General features: G+C 33.5%; 1 protein-coding gene across 1 annotated transcript in view; it reads right to left on the bottom strand.

Annotated features, from left to right (window-relative positions):
• Positions 1-1,194: 1,194 nt before the first annotated feature.
• The window catches only part of rau (RA domain-containing protein rau), a 37,945-nt gene continuing 23,775 nt past the window's right edge, over positions 1,195-15,364 (bottom strand). The window contains exons 3-6 of the mRNA XM_029309968.2: positions 4,070-4,326; positions 3,441-3,504; positions 2,870-3,109; positions 1,195-2,495 (exon numbers count right to left, since the gene is read on the bottom strand). Of these exons, the coding sequence (XP_029165801.2) occupies positions 2,127-2,495; positions 2,870-3,109; positions 3,441-3,504; positions 4,070-4,326 (930 nt within the window). The 3' untranslated portion in view covers positions 1,195-2,126. The remainder of the gene's footprint in view (positions 2,496-2,869; positions 3,110-3,440; positions 3,505-4,069; positions 4,327-15,364) is intronic.

Here is a 15,364-nt window from a genome sequence, read left to right as displayed (position 1 = left end):
AGAAAAACTTAATTTTTATGTTTTTTATATAAGAAACTTCTCTTAATTTTTGACAAAGAATCATCTAAAATTTTTCGCACTTATTTAGATATATATGCTATATATATTATAGATAAATATAAAAAAGGTATATTTCAAACGCAAGGGCTGATGAAAAATTTCCACGTTGCAAAGTTAAAATAAGAACACATTTTTTTTTTTAGGACACGTATATAAATCATATTTATTCGATATTCTCTCTTATAAAATATAAACGGACAATACAAAAAAATATTTACACTCTACGTATATAGATACATTAATTCGACATGGAAACTATATTTTATCGACGCACACTACAAACGACATACATACATACATCAAAGACTCTTGTAGGTATATAAATGCACATTCGGCTGCCGTTTTTCGACACCGCGTGATTCCTTTGTATTTTTTTTTTTTTCATATACGTATCTCCCTTTCCCTCTCTTTGGCAATAAAATATAAAACGTAGCGGATCTTCATTTATTCATTTCCACCGTACGGAAACGATGAAGATCGCGTATAGATAAGTCTCAAAGTGTTTCGCACAATTTCTTAGAATTAAGATGTTGCATTACTGCTTCGCAGCTGATTAATTACAATGCGATAAGGTTGTTTGCCTTCGCGATAATGGGAGCAAATGTGTTTGCAATCGGTTTGACGTTTTATAAATTACACTTCCGTAGTTACACGTGATTAGAAAGAATAATATGTATCTACATACATAACTGGAGAAATGATTATTACGAATTTTTAGGAGGCGATTCGCTAAACAATAACAGTGAATGTTACTTGAACACGTTTTTCTCTCTCCCGTATATTTATATATGCATAGGAAATATCCGGAATCCTGTTTGACCGGTTTGTACAAAATTTTGGAGAGACAAGAGAGATTGAACAATTATTTAAAATTATTTTCGACGTGAACTTAAGTAAACGCTTTTTACATTTTACATAAATAAATAATAATACATATCTAAAGCTCTTCTCGCGTCTTATTTTTGAACTATGCAGTTATACGATTTTATATGTATTGTTAAAATTATCCGATATAATTTTGGATATAATTATTTTTATAGAAGATATAAAGATATAAAATTTATTTTCCGAGACATCAAGTTGACATTTTCTTTTCGAACGCATAAGAAAAGTGTTATAGACAAATTATAGAAATAATTAAAATCTTAAATTTATTGTCAGACTTGATGAAGCCGCATACGAGAATGCAGCACATATTATTTATACATACATGTATAAATACACTAAAAAATTTCATATGTCTACCTTTGGTACAATTTCCCTCACTATTAACTAATATAATAATAAATTCTCTTTGTTCAGTGTTGTCAACCTTCGATCAGCTAAAATACAGGCAGCAAACGAGCGTTTAATCATTGCGATTTACTTCTTCTCCAATTTCTTAAAAAAAAACTATGATTGGAACGAAGAAAATGAAATAAAGCTAAAGACATTTTTTTGTTAAAAATGCTCTTTTTATGTGTTTGTCAAAGTATTAATCAAACATCACAATACCCGGTCAGAAATTATTACTCCAGTTTCGATGCAAATTAGATCTTCTCAGTAAAAAAAAAAAAAATCAATTAAAATTATCATCATAGATCCAAGCAAGAACTAAGTAAATTAAATTTGCACCGAGGGGACTCATTAATACTTTTCCAACACAATTCAAAGGTACATTTGTTGACGCCTCATGGTGCTTTTACACAGGGAGAATTTTCTCTTAGAATTTAGAATCGTGCGACAATATGGTATTGGAAGAATCTTGTAAGAGTTTCTCTGATTAATATTTACCACAATAAAAATATTAATATATACATAATAAAATTTTCTATATACACAGTAAATTCTACATATTAATATTTTTTTTGTGGTAAATATTAATCAAAGAAACTCTTATAAGATTCTTCCAATACCATATTGTCGCACAATTACTACGATTTTCAGGGTAAATTTTAAGAGAAAATTCTCTCCGTGTAGTACTTGGAGTCTACAAAGGAGTCTGTTTCCTAGATCTCCAATAAGTCTCTGGTAACTCTGACCGTTTCGCGAGTCGGATCCTCGATTTCTTTCAACTTGCTCTCATCTTATATGAAGAGATAGTTCTCGTAATCGGCATAGGAGGAGGCAGTCACGTGTTTCGACGAAATCGGCGTCGACGGGACGCTCTGCGGAAGTTGCTGCACCCGCGGAAGCTGTATCTGCGGAAGTTCCGCGCTGCGAGGAATGACGATTCGCGGCGTCTGATTGATAGAACCTAGGGACGCCGAGTGATGCTGATCCCGATGAATAATATTGTTGTTGTTGTTGTTGTTTGTGGTAATGCTGACGGTCTTTCCGGCGAGGTGGTGCAGACTCAAGTGATTGTTGTTGTCGATCCTCGGAGTGTAATGGATGGGAGAATTGTCGTGGTGATCCAACCTCGTCATGATGCTCGAGTCGGACGCCCACATGCTCTGGAACGACGTCGGATTGTGTAACAGACATTTGACTTTCTATTAAGCTCTTATGAATAATTCCGATAGCTGCATAATTATATACGGATTAAATTTGACGACTACAGTGTCTTTGTTTGAGAGGATGAGAATGCATATAGTACTTCCTATACTCTATTCTTCAGAGATCGATGGCGGAGAAGCTGTCATTAAGTTGATTCATTATTGTGACTATGAGACGGATTTTACTTCCTCAAATAGAATCAGTTATTGGGCTAAATAGAAAATTTTAAAAATGTTTTAAACATAAATATAATAAAAATACTTTTGTTCGTATAAATTTAAACAAGAATCCGAATCATTAGAATATTACAATAAACAATCGGATGCAATACCTTCCGCCTATAATCCGGATTGCGCCTGATGCGAAGATGTCGATCCGTGCTGGTCCACCGTTGTGTGACTTTTAGAGGGGAATCGTCAGGGTGTAACTTCCTTTGGTACTCTTCACCTTCGCAGACCTCGTAGAGAGAAAACTGCTCCACTGGTTCCTTGGAGCTGTAGCAACTCAACAGCATTTGGATCAACTCGTCTACGGTGGTCTGCTCCGAGACCAGAAGGCTCTTGTACTTTGACTGTAAACAATAAGTCCTCAATTATTGCAAAATATATTAAATTTTTTCATCATAAAATACTAAGAAATAATATGAATATAGACTTTATATATTTTAAATTATTTTTCACAATGGAATAATTTTTATTATATCTTATTAACGTTTAATTCTTATAATATAATATTTTATTGTTTAGCTTTTAATCAAAAAAACGTGTATAATTAACAATTTTATTAAAAAATTACCAGTTTTTTTGGTATAAAAAGAAATCTTTCTTTCATATATTATGTTTAATTAAAAAATGTATCTGTTATATCTCCGTTTGCTTGTAAAAGAGTAAAAGTTTATTTACCCCGGACATGAGTGCGCTGTCGTATATTTTGACGAGTCCGCCACGGCGCGTCTGCAACGAGAACCTGCAAACAAGGAGGAGGCGCACACATTATATAAGCACACGCAAGTTTACATGCCGAAGTTTCCGCGACGCTAGTATAAAACTCGGTGGAAGTTCAAAGAACAAGCAACGAGCGTTACTTTGCTGCATTAAAAAAGCACCGGTTTGCGCCGGGAAGAGACAAACGCTCTCGTCCTGTATTACGCGTACAAGTCGCACCGGAAGTTTCGTACTACCAAGAAAAAACATCGGAAGACCGTTCTAAGAGCTACAGCGGCTTATTTTCATAAACGAGCAAATTGTGAAGATGCGTGTTTCGTGTATTTTCTTCGTGCATCATATTCTCGAATCCGGATCCACGGCGTTTACGAGCGAGACCACCGTAAAATACCACGAATATTCCGCAACCGAATAGCCTTATTTACATTTCCCAACAAATCCCACGCGACAATTTGCGTCCGAGAATTACACCGGCCGTGTTCGAGTGACCCACGGGACGTGTTTATGGTCACGAGCCCTGAAATTACGTCACGTAGCCGACCCACCGAAAGAGTCGGGAGTCCAAGTACAAGAGCAAAATGGGGTACCTGGAATCGCCGCGAGGATGGCAGGATTGCAGAACGGCTGGTCTTGCGTCTTCGTCGAGTGGTAAAACCGTGCGCACGTTAGCCCTCCTCACGGTCACCTCCATGATCAAGTAAAATAATCGAGGATCGCGATGTCTCATGCGATACTTGTTGAGAAGGTTTTGCACGACTTCGCGACAGGTCGTCTGGTAGGTGATACTCAGGGTTTTGTACTCGATATCCGGTCGCAAACAGTTGGCGTAGACCTTGATGGTGGTCTGTAACAAGAATTGCAGGCTTAAATTAGGTGCTGGAAGGTTAATCACTCTATAAAATTAAACAATGACACTTGTCGAAGAGGGTTTTATAGAAGAATAAGAGGAGGAATTTGCTTTCTTTCAGTTTGAAGTTAATTTCAGCGATGAAGGCAGGAAGGAAGGGGACGTCCTGTTTTGCCAAGGCGGCAAAAACCACTCCAAAGAACGGCCCTTGACAATTAGTCCATAATTAACTTGGAGACGAGACGTTGCCCACGCACGCGACATAAAACGCTATCAACCCTTCCAATACGACTATGGTTATGAGGGGATGCGCGCACCGAAAATAAACCAGACACCAGATCGCCCCATTCGCAGATGCCACTACATACGCTAACATCCGCTTGCCGGACTTACTGTATTTAGGATAATAGACGTAATTTCGTGCAGAGCAAAGAATGCTCGAGTAAGATATATGTACATAAAAAAATAAGCAAAGTCTACACTTCTAAAAATAAATTATTTTATTATATTTAATTAATTCTGCGAAACTTATTACACATCCACATACTTCTATCATCTTATTTTCTTACGTGGAATTTTATTTTATCCTCTTTTCACTTATATGTATGTATGTATGTACTCACTCTAAAAAAAGCGGTGTACACTTAAAATTTGGAAAAATTATCAAATTTAAATGACGATAACTTTGTAAATAATAAAGATAGAAAGGTTTCTAAAAAGTAAAAATAAAGCTTGGAATTTCTATTTTAAGAATCTATTTATTTCAATGTTGCGAGATTAATTTATGAAAAATGGCGAGTTACAAACCGAAAACATGCAAAATTGAAAAATAATATTTGAATTTACTAAGACACATGACGTGAGTCAAATGTCACAACTCAATGGGATGAAAAGCATACGATAGTATAAAGTTTTCTCTTTAAAATGCTTTTTTATTCATCTTGATATGATGATTTTTCGCAGAGTTATTCACATTTAAATAAAAAGGCAGCTTTTTACTTTAAATGTGAATAACTCTGCGAAAAATCATCGTATCAAGATGAATAAAGAAGCATTTTAAAGGAGAAACTCTATACTATCGTATGCTTTTCATACCATTGAGTTGCGACATTTGACTCACGTCATATGTCTTAGTAAATTCGAACGTTATTTTTTAATTTTGCGTGTTTTCGGTTTGTAATCCGCCATTTTTAATAAATTTATCTCGCAACATTGAAATAAATAGATTCTTAAAGCAGAGATTCCAAGCTTTATTTTCATTTTTTAGAAACCTTTCTATCTTTATTATTTACAAAGTTATTGTCATTTGAAATTTGGTGATTTTGTTTCCAAATTGTAAGTGTACCGCTCTTTTTGGAGTAAGTATATATATTTAAATTATAAATCATTTTTAAACAAAAAATAGTTTTAATTAAAAATATTATTTAAAAAATTATTTAAAATATTATAAAAAATTGGAAAAAAATATTACAAAAATGTAGAAAAAGAAATAAAAATCTTACAATAAATAAGCGGTATTAAAAACGTTTGTGTACCAGTGTTATAAAAAGATGGGATGTCAAATTTGATGTTATAAACATGTGTTTCTTTCCACGCAAAGGATCCATCTTTTCAACATGAGTTATGAGTTGATGAGACTTTGCGAGCCAGTCGTACAATTTTATCACTTTTTTTCGGATCTGATGCGGGTCCAATGCAGACATGCGGATATAACGGTTCGAACGTGCTTGTACATTCATTCACGCGAGGTGATTTCGCCAAAGCCAGTATAAATTAAAATCGTCGCGTGAAACCGGAACCTATGTTACAAAATCCAGTTGGCTCCATCCGGATCCGGCTGAGCCCCTATCGTGTGAAATAAACACGTTTCAACGACAATCATGGGATTATATGCCTTCAATGCGCTTATTAAAATGTCAACAATGGAGTTCGTTGTTGCACTGGCGCAATCGTATATCAAAAGTTGGATTCGTCGAGATTATATCCTTACATTTCGTCTTATTGTGCAACGTTATGATGACTTTTGAGAAGGAAGACACGCTGGTTTGAAATCTGGAAGGAAATGATTCGCGAATATTTGCAATTCAATATATTGCTATTAAATCTCTTAATTAAATGTAACAATGTAAATATTTTTGTATCGTTTATTGCTTAACGAATTACACTATCTTATAAAAAATAATTTAGATGTATTTATAAATCCGCTAGGAAATTCTCAAAGATTTTTTTTTACTAAGAATCAATAGGGAAATGTCAAACTTGGTATGATAAATGGAGTCTAGTAAAATCGAAGATATACAGCGTTGGCATAAACAGTCCGACTGCAGAAAGATTTTTTTCTCGTAATGAACTTTGTACTCTGTTTTCAGAGAAGCTCGATTTTATGGGCGTAAATACAGCGAAATTTCTGATTCAGAGATTGGAATTCCAATGCGCTTACGTTAATAGCATTTACGCAAGTTGTTTAATACACGTGCACCGATCTTTGAACACATTTTTTTCCTTAATTATACCGCAACCGAGATGCAAAGTTATGAATCATCGATTCTGATCTTGTGTCAATAATAATTTTTTATCGCATTATTCAAATGAATGGTTTACAAAGTTAATGAAGAAAATGAGATATATTTATATTTTACTATTTATTACAAGTTAATTAAAAAATAATATAATTAATTTTATATATAATATATATATATATAATAATTTAAAAAATCAATTTTTTAATCTGTTAATAATGAAGTGTCTGACGTATAAATTTTATAGGAAATTGATTAGATATTAATAACGAGAACACAATAAAAGTCAATCATTGTCTTCTGTCGATGACATCACTCATATATTATATTTATATATAAGAATATCGCTCTACTAAAATTCACATTACAAGACCATCAGAGGACAGTCGATCGACTATGTTTTCGTCCGACTAACGGCTAATGAAAGTGAAAAGTACGGGAGTTTAGAAAGCACGCGAGTGTCAAAACAATGTCTGCGCTTCGTCAGGATCGAGAAGGACACACGACACTCGGTTACGAGCGGTAGGCTCCAATATCTCACACCCGGTTATACACCAGAACAGAAATATATCTCGGGATATTTCGGTGCAAAGTTTTTTATCTTTTTTTTTTCGAGTTGAAAATATTGCGCACGTGCTGTCAAAAACGGAGCATCGATGACTTTTTATCGCTATACTATGAGACAAATCCAGCACCGACACTTAATACCAAAAAGATATCAAGAGAGTCGAAACTACAAACACCTTCTTATTTTCCTCGAGTTGTTTTATTATGTCTCTCAACTTATGTATATATTGGACTTTAGATTGATTGCGAGCGCATTGTTCTGCGAAATGTATTCGTACCCCGAACGAAGTTATCGACATGCACCTCACCTTGCATAATGTGCACACGTGATATCACCGCCGTTATTTATAAAAGCGTGCATAAAGGAGATTTTGATAACACAAGAACTGAGTTTTCTGCCCTTGATCTTACGTTACAGCTGGTAATAAGACGCTATCGAGAGATAATGGCAGCTGTTACAGTATGCATCATATCTATATCTATGCAATACAAGTAAAAAATATATTAAAACAATAAAAAATATTAGATTTAAATGAAAAATAATTTAAAAAATAAATTTTTAATTTAAAAATATAGAAATATTAAATTTTTCAACAGTCACTGTTCTTATTCTCAAATATTTTGTGATATGATGAGTGTATAAAAATATAAAATTTTAAATTATTAATTAGTATAACAAAATACAGAATAAAACCTTATAAATGGTATACTATTTTTATTTTTGGTTATTCCAAATTATGATTGTTCCAAAGTTATTCTAAAGATCTAACGAGCCATAATATCTACATTGCTCTAGAAAATTAATTATAATTACACATTGAAGAGATAAATTGTTCGGCTTCGTTTTCTTTTTTCATACTCGTTAATTACACGCAGGCTCACGGCGGATTCCAAACAAGAGAAGCAGTTGTATTTTTATGTTGCCCTAAAGACTGGTTCTGTAAATCGAAGCTCTAATGAAGAAGTCGCATTCGAGGAATTCGAGGATGTCTTGAAAATCTAGCCGCTAATACGCCATATCGAGCACACGGTCTAACAAAAAGTTAAACTCACAGAATGGAACAGTGGGCGCCATATGTCACATGGGATGCCCTCGTAATGAGGGGATCCGATTTAATTGGAATCCATAAAAATCCCAAACTCGCTCCTCGCGAAGCGAATCGGCGAGGCGTCATTATACACTCTAGAATTTCCATGTTATTAATTGCACATTTCAAACCGGTAAATTAGCCATTGCTTTTTTTACTTCTGCCTGCTTGGCGTTCGTCCTGCTCCACTAGCAACTCATTGGAGTTCTAAATATAGTCGCCTTTATCGCGAGCTTATCGTTATCGGTAGCTCGGTTCCAGCTTTCGTTTCAAAACGACACCCGGTATATGTATCCCACGTCAGAGCAAGGTAAACTACACCTTTCAACGGAAATACTTTTAACTAATTCATTTTTTAAATTAACAAATGATCTCCTTCGTGTAATAAACACTTTGAAATATTCATTTTACGTCAGAGAAAATGTTGAAAGAAAGAGTTTACTATTAATGTTATTTGATTAATATTATTTGTATTTTCTAAGAAGAATTTTACTTTAAATGTCAAAAATAATTTCAACTAATTCATTTTGATAATCATATAATCATATAATTATAAATTTTATAATTAAACTGTGATTATAATTTAATATGTTAATTTAAATATTAAATTTTTGCAATATATGTTTATCTATTTATTCTGTAAGATATCTTATAATACAATAATTAAAGAAGAGTTGAGAGTCGACTCACTGATTTTATTTGTTCTTGATACGTATTGTCTCTTGTATGGCGCCGTCTATATTTATAATATTTATTCTCCAATTGATAAGATGAGTTGACTGTCGATGCGACATTCCGCATAAGTGGCAGTTAATTAAGCGAAAAAAATGGTATGCAACGATAACTCGCGTCGTATTTTATTTGAAAATTACAAAATCAATCTACGAATTATGTGCAAAAATTACATATATTATACTACAATATTACACATTAAATTTTCTGTGATACCGAATGTAGTGCTAAGTTGCGTTTAATTGGTTAAATAACAGAAAAAAATTCGTGTGCTCTAGCAATAATATGTAAAGACATTTTGATTATAGAGCTTCGTTGAGATCACCATAATTTTCACATTCCTTTAGCAACATGAGAATTTTCAAAATTATATATTATTAAAAAATGGTGTATATTTATATATATTATATAAAAATTCAAATTTTATTATAGTTCCTAAGATCTTTAATTAAATTTTTAAATGGTCCATAAACTTCAACGTTTATTATATCTTTGTAATATATAGTTATCATATCAATTTTATCTTTTATTTAAAAGATATTAAGGTATCTCGCAAGCCTGTAGATTCGGCATATTCGAGACAATGTTTGTTCATTTCCATACAACCCCACGTGAACAGTAGTTTCTACCAGGTAAGAGAGGTCTCTGCATAATAAATTTCTTATCCCGGCATTCCATTGAATCCTACATCTCTTACATGCGTGGCACGTGCTGTTCGGCCTTCAGCTGCCATTTTTCTTCACGGAGTCTTCAGGTACCGTCGTTCCTCGAGCACATATGCTCCCTCGTGCTTATCCTCCTCTTAGCTTCCGGTCGGAGAAGGGCCCCGAGGATGGGCATAAAACAAAAAACTCACTTCTAAAATGAAGAGAGAAACGTTGCCCCCTCGTATACTTCGCTCGAGGACCCTGAATGTCGGGAAGTAATTATTCGCAGGAGGTAGACAGCGTAGAACCATTAAATTGCGTAGAACTCACATTTTTAGAATTATTAGGGTGTCCTGTTATAGTCTCGGTTTATGTGATTTTTTTCTCATTTTTTTTATCAATTCTGTTTTTGTCATTAATTTTCTTTTATATTCATACAAAATTAATTTGATTTAATTGGACCATTAAATTGCGTAGAACCAACATTTTTAGAATTTTTTATTATGATCTCGGTTTATGTGGCATTTTTCTCATTTTTTTTTTATTAATTGTTTTTGTTATCAGTTTTCTTTTATGTTCATACAAAATTAATTTGATTTAATTGGACCATTCAATTGCGTAGAACCAATATTTTTAGAATTTTTTATTATGCTCTCGGTTATGTGGCTTTTTTCAAATTTTTTTTATTAATTCTGTTTTTGTTACCAGTTTTTTTACATGTTATATAAAATTAATTTGATTTAATTCCTTGTGGAATAACGCAGATAATTTAATAAACAAGAACAAATCACGCAAGGCAGACATGATTGCCTTTTATCTACTATGTATTTGTAAGATTTATTTTCGCTCGACGATTAGTTATACGAAAACGATATCCATCGACAGCTGCGACACGTAGTAACAAAGACTCTGCTGATCGCATATAATTCGACCAGCGTATTCGACCACCTTATAACCATTGTCAGCAGATAATATAGGATTTCAAGTGTCATCGGCTTTTAATTTATTTCATACGACACTCGTCGTATAGTGATAACAGGCTTTCGCGCAGTTGTTAGCATATGCAATATATCGATGGCGTTTTGTTTCGAGAGAGTCGACGATTATAATTAGAATTGGAATCACTGGGGTACACATTAATCGTCGTAATAACGTTCAATTAAACGGTCGACTGTAATTAAAATCAACGGTAAGTATAGACTTTTTTATAATTACACGATCCCGACAAAGCTGCTTGTTACGATGATAATAATTAATCTCGCACGATACTGTATACATCCAGTCGTTAAATTCAGAACTTGGAGATCGATCCGCTCACCACTCTCTCTCTCTTGAATCCCACGCGAATTGTCCTTTCGGAATCAAGATCCAGCGAGATCGACGAGATTAAGGATCCATCCGCGGATGAGAAATCTCTCTCGACGCGGGATTCTTACTTTCGCGCCACTTTCCCGACGCGAGACAATGAAAGCCACGGGATAATTAATCGTTGCCGAACGAAGCACACTTCACACGGTCGATGAAAAAAAAAGCCACCATGTGACTCCGCCGGAAACCGCGAGGTGAGAATTCGACAGTATGGCAGAAAAAAAAAAAACGTCGCCCGTGTGATTCCTTCTTTCGCGCGGAATCGCACGACCCGGTTTACATAACGTCGATCTATAACAGAAATAACTGTCACGCGGATTAGGTAACGAGTTTCTACGAGTATATCGTGCACATTGTTCTACCTGGGAAAATGTTTTATATCGCAAAAAAATATATCTGTCACAGCTGATTCGCCGTTGACGGATAAAAAGTTTCGAAACAATCACGTTTGTCAGTCAAAAAATTTTAAATAACCGCGCCTGGGAAAGAAATTATTCCGCAGTGATGAAGGCATTTATAAATGTGGGTTTGTTAAATAAAAAATTATTTTACATTGTAATACGTTAAATAATATAATTTATAGCGTTTTATATAAATTAAAGCGTTAAATTCTTCTCTCTTAATTTATATTTTATTTTTTCCTGGATTCACGAGATTAATTTAAAAATAATGTTTTTTTATCAATTAAATAGCATTAAATTCTTCTTTCTTAATTTATTTTTTTTTCGTGGATTTATGAAATTAATTCAAAAGGCATATTTTTTCTTTTTTATCTTTAATTGAGATATGTAGTTTGACCTCACAATTAGTACAACGAACCCTTATGTCTTATTTCTTGTATTGGATGCTCCCTGTCTGGTGTTAGCATGAAACCGTCAGTTTTCACGGTTCCTCTTGTTGGAAAGAAAACGATGTTAAATCGAGCGTATCGAGAGTATCTTTGAACTCGTTCCAGGGTCAGGAATTCCACGCAAGGGTCAATCACTCTCGCTTGCACCGTCGGAATCAAATACTTTAAACAAGCTGATCGCAATTTCTTAAATGTATCATTGAATGTGCTCTGTGAAAATTGAGAAAAAAATTTATTAGAAATTTATCTCTTCCTTATTTCTATATTAGCCTAATATTCCTCATTTTCATGAAAACAAAACCATGCAGGATGTTACTGCAGCATTGTGCGTAATTTATGTTCCACTTCCACGGAACAGTAAACTGTTACATTTGGGTTATAAAATTGAGGATGCTACTAGATCGCATGAAGTTGATGGTGGTAATAATGATGACGAGGCAATGTTATGTAGTGTGGGTCAAAATTATCTTGCGATCCCCTTTTGCGAATTACCGTTGTAACGGCAAATTTAGCTACTTTTATTTTATCGATAATGCTCTCATCATTTCACATATCTAGATAAAAGACATCATTAAGAAGGACTGTATAGAAAAAATGCAAATAATGCTTGACTATTCTGGATATTGAATGTCAATTTTAAATCAAATGTTTGTATTAACTATGACAACAGATGTACGATGACAATATATTGATATTATACAATACACATAATAATTTTATATATTGTATCAAAATTATTTTCCATGTTTAAAAAAAAAATATAGTAACTTTTCCATTTTTAACCCAGCGTTAGAAAACTGGATCCTTTAAGCTTTCACCCTATATTATTTTTGTGTTCCACAAACTTTGAAAAAATTCGAAAAAATTCTGAATTATTTAGTAATATCTTCATTACAATATAAATTTAAACAGTAATTTGAAAAAAAAAAGAAAATTTGCTTGTGCCTTAAAAGACTCAGATTGCTGAGGATATTAAATTACTAAGAGAATAAAACTGAGGACAATGCGATCATATTTTGTCATAAATTAATTGACGAGAAACAGAGATGTGTTTTAAATAGATTAAAGAACTGCGATAAAAGTCTCCATTCTCAAATTACGATTGCGAAGCTAATTGTAAGGCACGTGCATATAAATGTGGCCGACAATCGATACCATCCTTATATGCATAGGCGTCCACAAAGAGGGGCAAGAGGGTGCATTTGCCCCCCTTAGAATCGATAAAAAAATTAAGCATTTACTCTCTTTTTACTCAAAACACTGGAATTTATTTTCATGTAAAATTAATTACCAAAAAATATATTTACTATACAATTAAATATAAAAGATTAATTTTACAATATATGATAAGTTTAATATAAAAAAATTAATATACAAATTTTAATTAATTAATATAAAATTTAATATCAAAAAAATAAAAAAATAAGAAAATTTAATCATATGCCCTCTCCTGGAAAAAATCCTGCGGACGCGCATCCTTATATGCACACACTGCACTCGCGTTCCGATAAGAAGCCTCTCGCGAGGGACCACACAAGCGAATATGTACTCGCTCGGAAAGATCCGTCGTACGTCTGTCCCGCGGATGTTCGGAGTAGCTGACAATTGACACCCGCTTCCGGTCCTTCGAGCGCGATACAAAGGAGGCAGCCGTGTCCTGAAGAACAGAGAGGCACGTGCCCTCATCGCGTGCCCTGCTTTTACACAGAGGCCCGTGTCCCTTGCGATGTGTGTTCTCGGTACGTGGAACATAATATATATAACGCACACGGTCATGCTGGAAAGCTTCCTTCCTGCGAACACTTCGTGTGTGTAAACTTCTTATTCGTCTTCTGGGGCCATATGGTGTATCGGGACTTCTCTTTCTCTACGTGCAAGATGAAAGCGAAACCGCATGTTGTTACTATACTCGTTGCACGGGCGAGTGCATGCGCGTGCCGTCGCGAGGATGCAATTCGCGTGATAGACGTGCCGCAAATAGTCGCCCCTTCGCACTTTCGAAGAGAGCAAGAGTGAGGGAGATGCTGGTGTTTCAATGTTTTTCTCGCCGATTGATTTTTTTCTCCACTAGCAAGAAATATCTTTTATTTTATTTGTTGTTGGATCTTGATCGATCAATTTCGGGATTTTTTTAAAATTTTTAGAAAGTTAGGGTACAATAGAAAAATTGGGACTTATATTTATTAATATAGTTTTAATTTTAAAATATAATGCAATTGTAATATTGCACATTATTTTTTAATATAAATAATTTATTTAAAACTAAACTGATGAAAGTCTCTTAAAATAAAATTAACAAACTATTGTCAACCAAACATAAAATATAATTCTAGAATTTATTTTATACCTATATCAAATTTTAGTATGCTCTATTATTTAATGTTAAAAACAGCGCCTTGTGTCTAAGGTTCTTTCAGGACACTTCTAATGACAATCAAAATTCGAAAAATTTGAGACTTGACCACCCTATTTACATCAGTTATTGAAACATACAATTTTAATTAATTAATATTGATTACCAGACGTGTAGATTTAATTTCCACGCATATCAGAGCACATTAATTATTTGATCACAGTTGATATATTAAACGTACAGGATATACTTTATATATACTGAAGCGCGTATTTACTTCAATAATGACAAAAGTCACTTTGCGATGAGAAAGATACTTTGACGAATTGATGATAATGACGTAATGACTGCATTATACAGCAGATAAATCGGATAAATGCGTTATGCAATGAGTTACACGGAAGCACAAATGATCATGTGTTAAGTACAGCCATTATTATTACGTAGCGTTTCTTCAAGTGCAGAAGAAATTTCCTCATGCAAATTTATCATATATTTCTTCATACAAAATCCTTGTACAATTTCTCCTAAGAGGAAGTTTGATCAAAATTAAAAAAATACTATGCTCATGCTTTTAAAAAATGCGTTGATTTCTTTTTTTATAAAAATAATATCTTGACGTAGTTTTATGCGAATATCTCTGTTTCTGTATAGTTTTAGTATATTGACAGTTATAAATAATTTATTGTTAATTTCTATTAATCTTTAATTTTAAATGATGCGCTGAAGAAGGTTGAAAAAGGCAACCGAAACGTTCGAACTTTTTTGTCTAATATTTTATGTTAAAAAATTTTTTTCCACAAATAAATATTAATAACAGAACTTAATTAGCTCTTATTGCCTTTTATATGTATATTAATTTTTAAAGAGCTGTTACAAATTATATTAAAAAAATACTATTGATGATCAAG

This window comes from Nylanderia fulva, unplaced genomic scaffold (genome assembly GCF_048542155.1).
Source record: "Nylanderia fulva isolate GAGA-0341 unplaced genomic scaffold, ASM4854215v1 Scaffold12, whole genome shotgun sequence".
NCBI classification, from domain to species: domain Eukaryota; kingdom Metazoa; phylum Arthropoda; class Insecta; order Hymenoptera; family Formicidae; genus Nylanderia; species Nylanderia fulva.
This window is presented reverse-complemented; position numbering and strand designations above follow the sequence as displayed.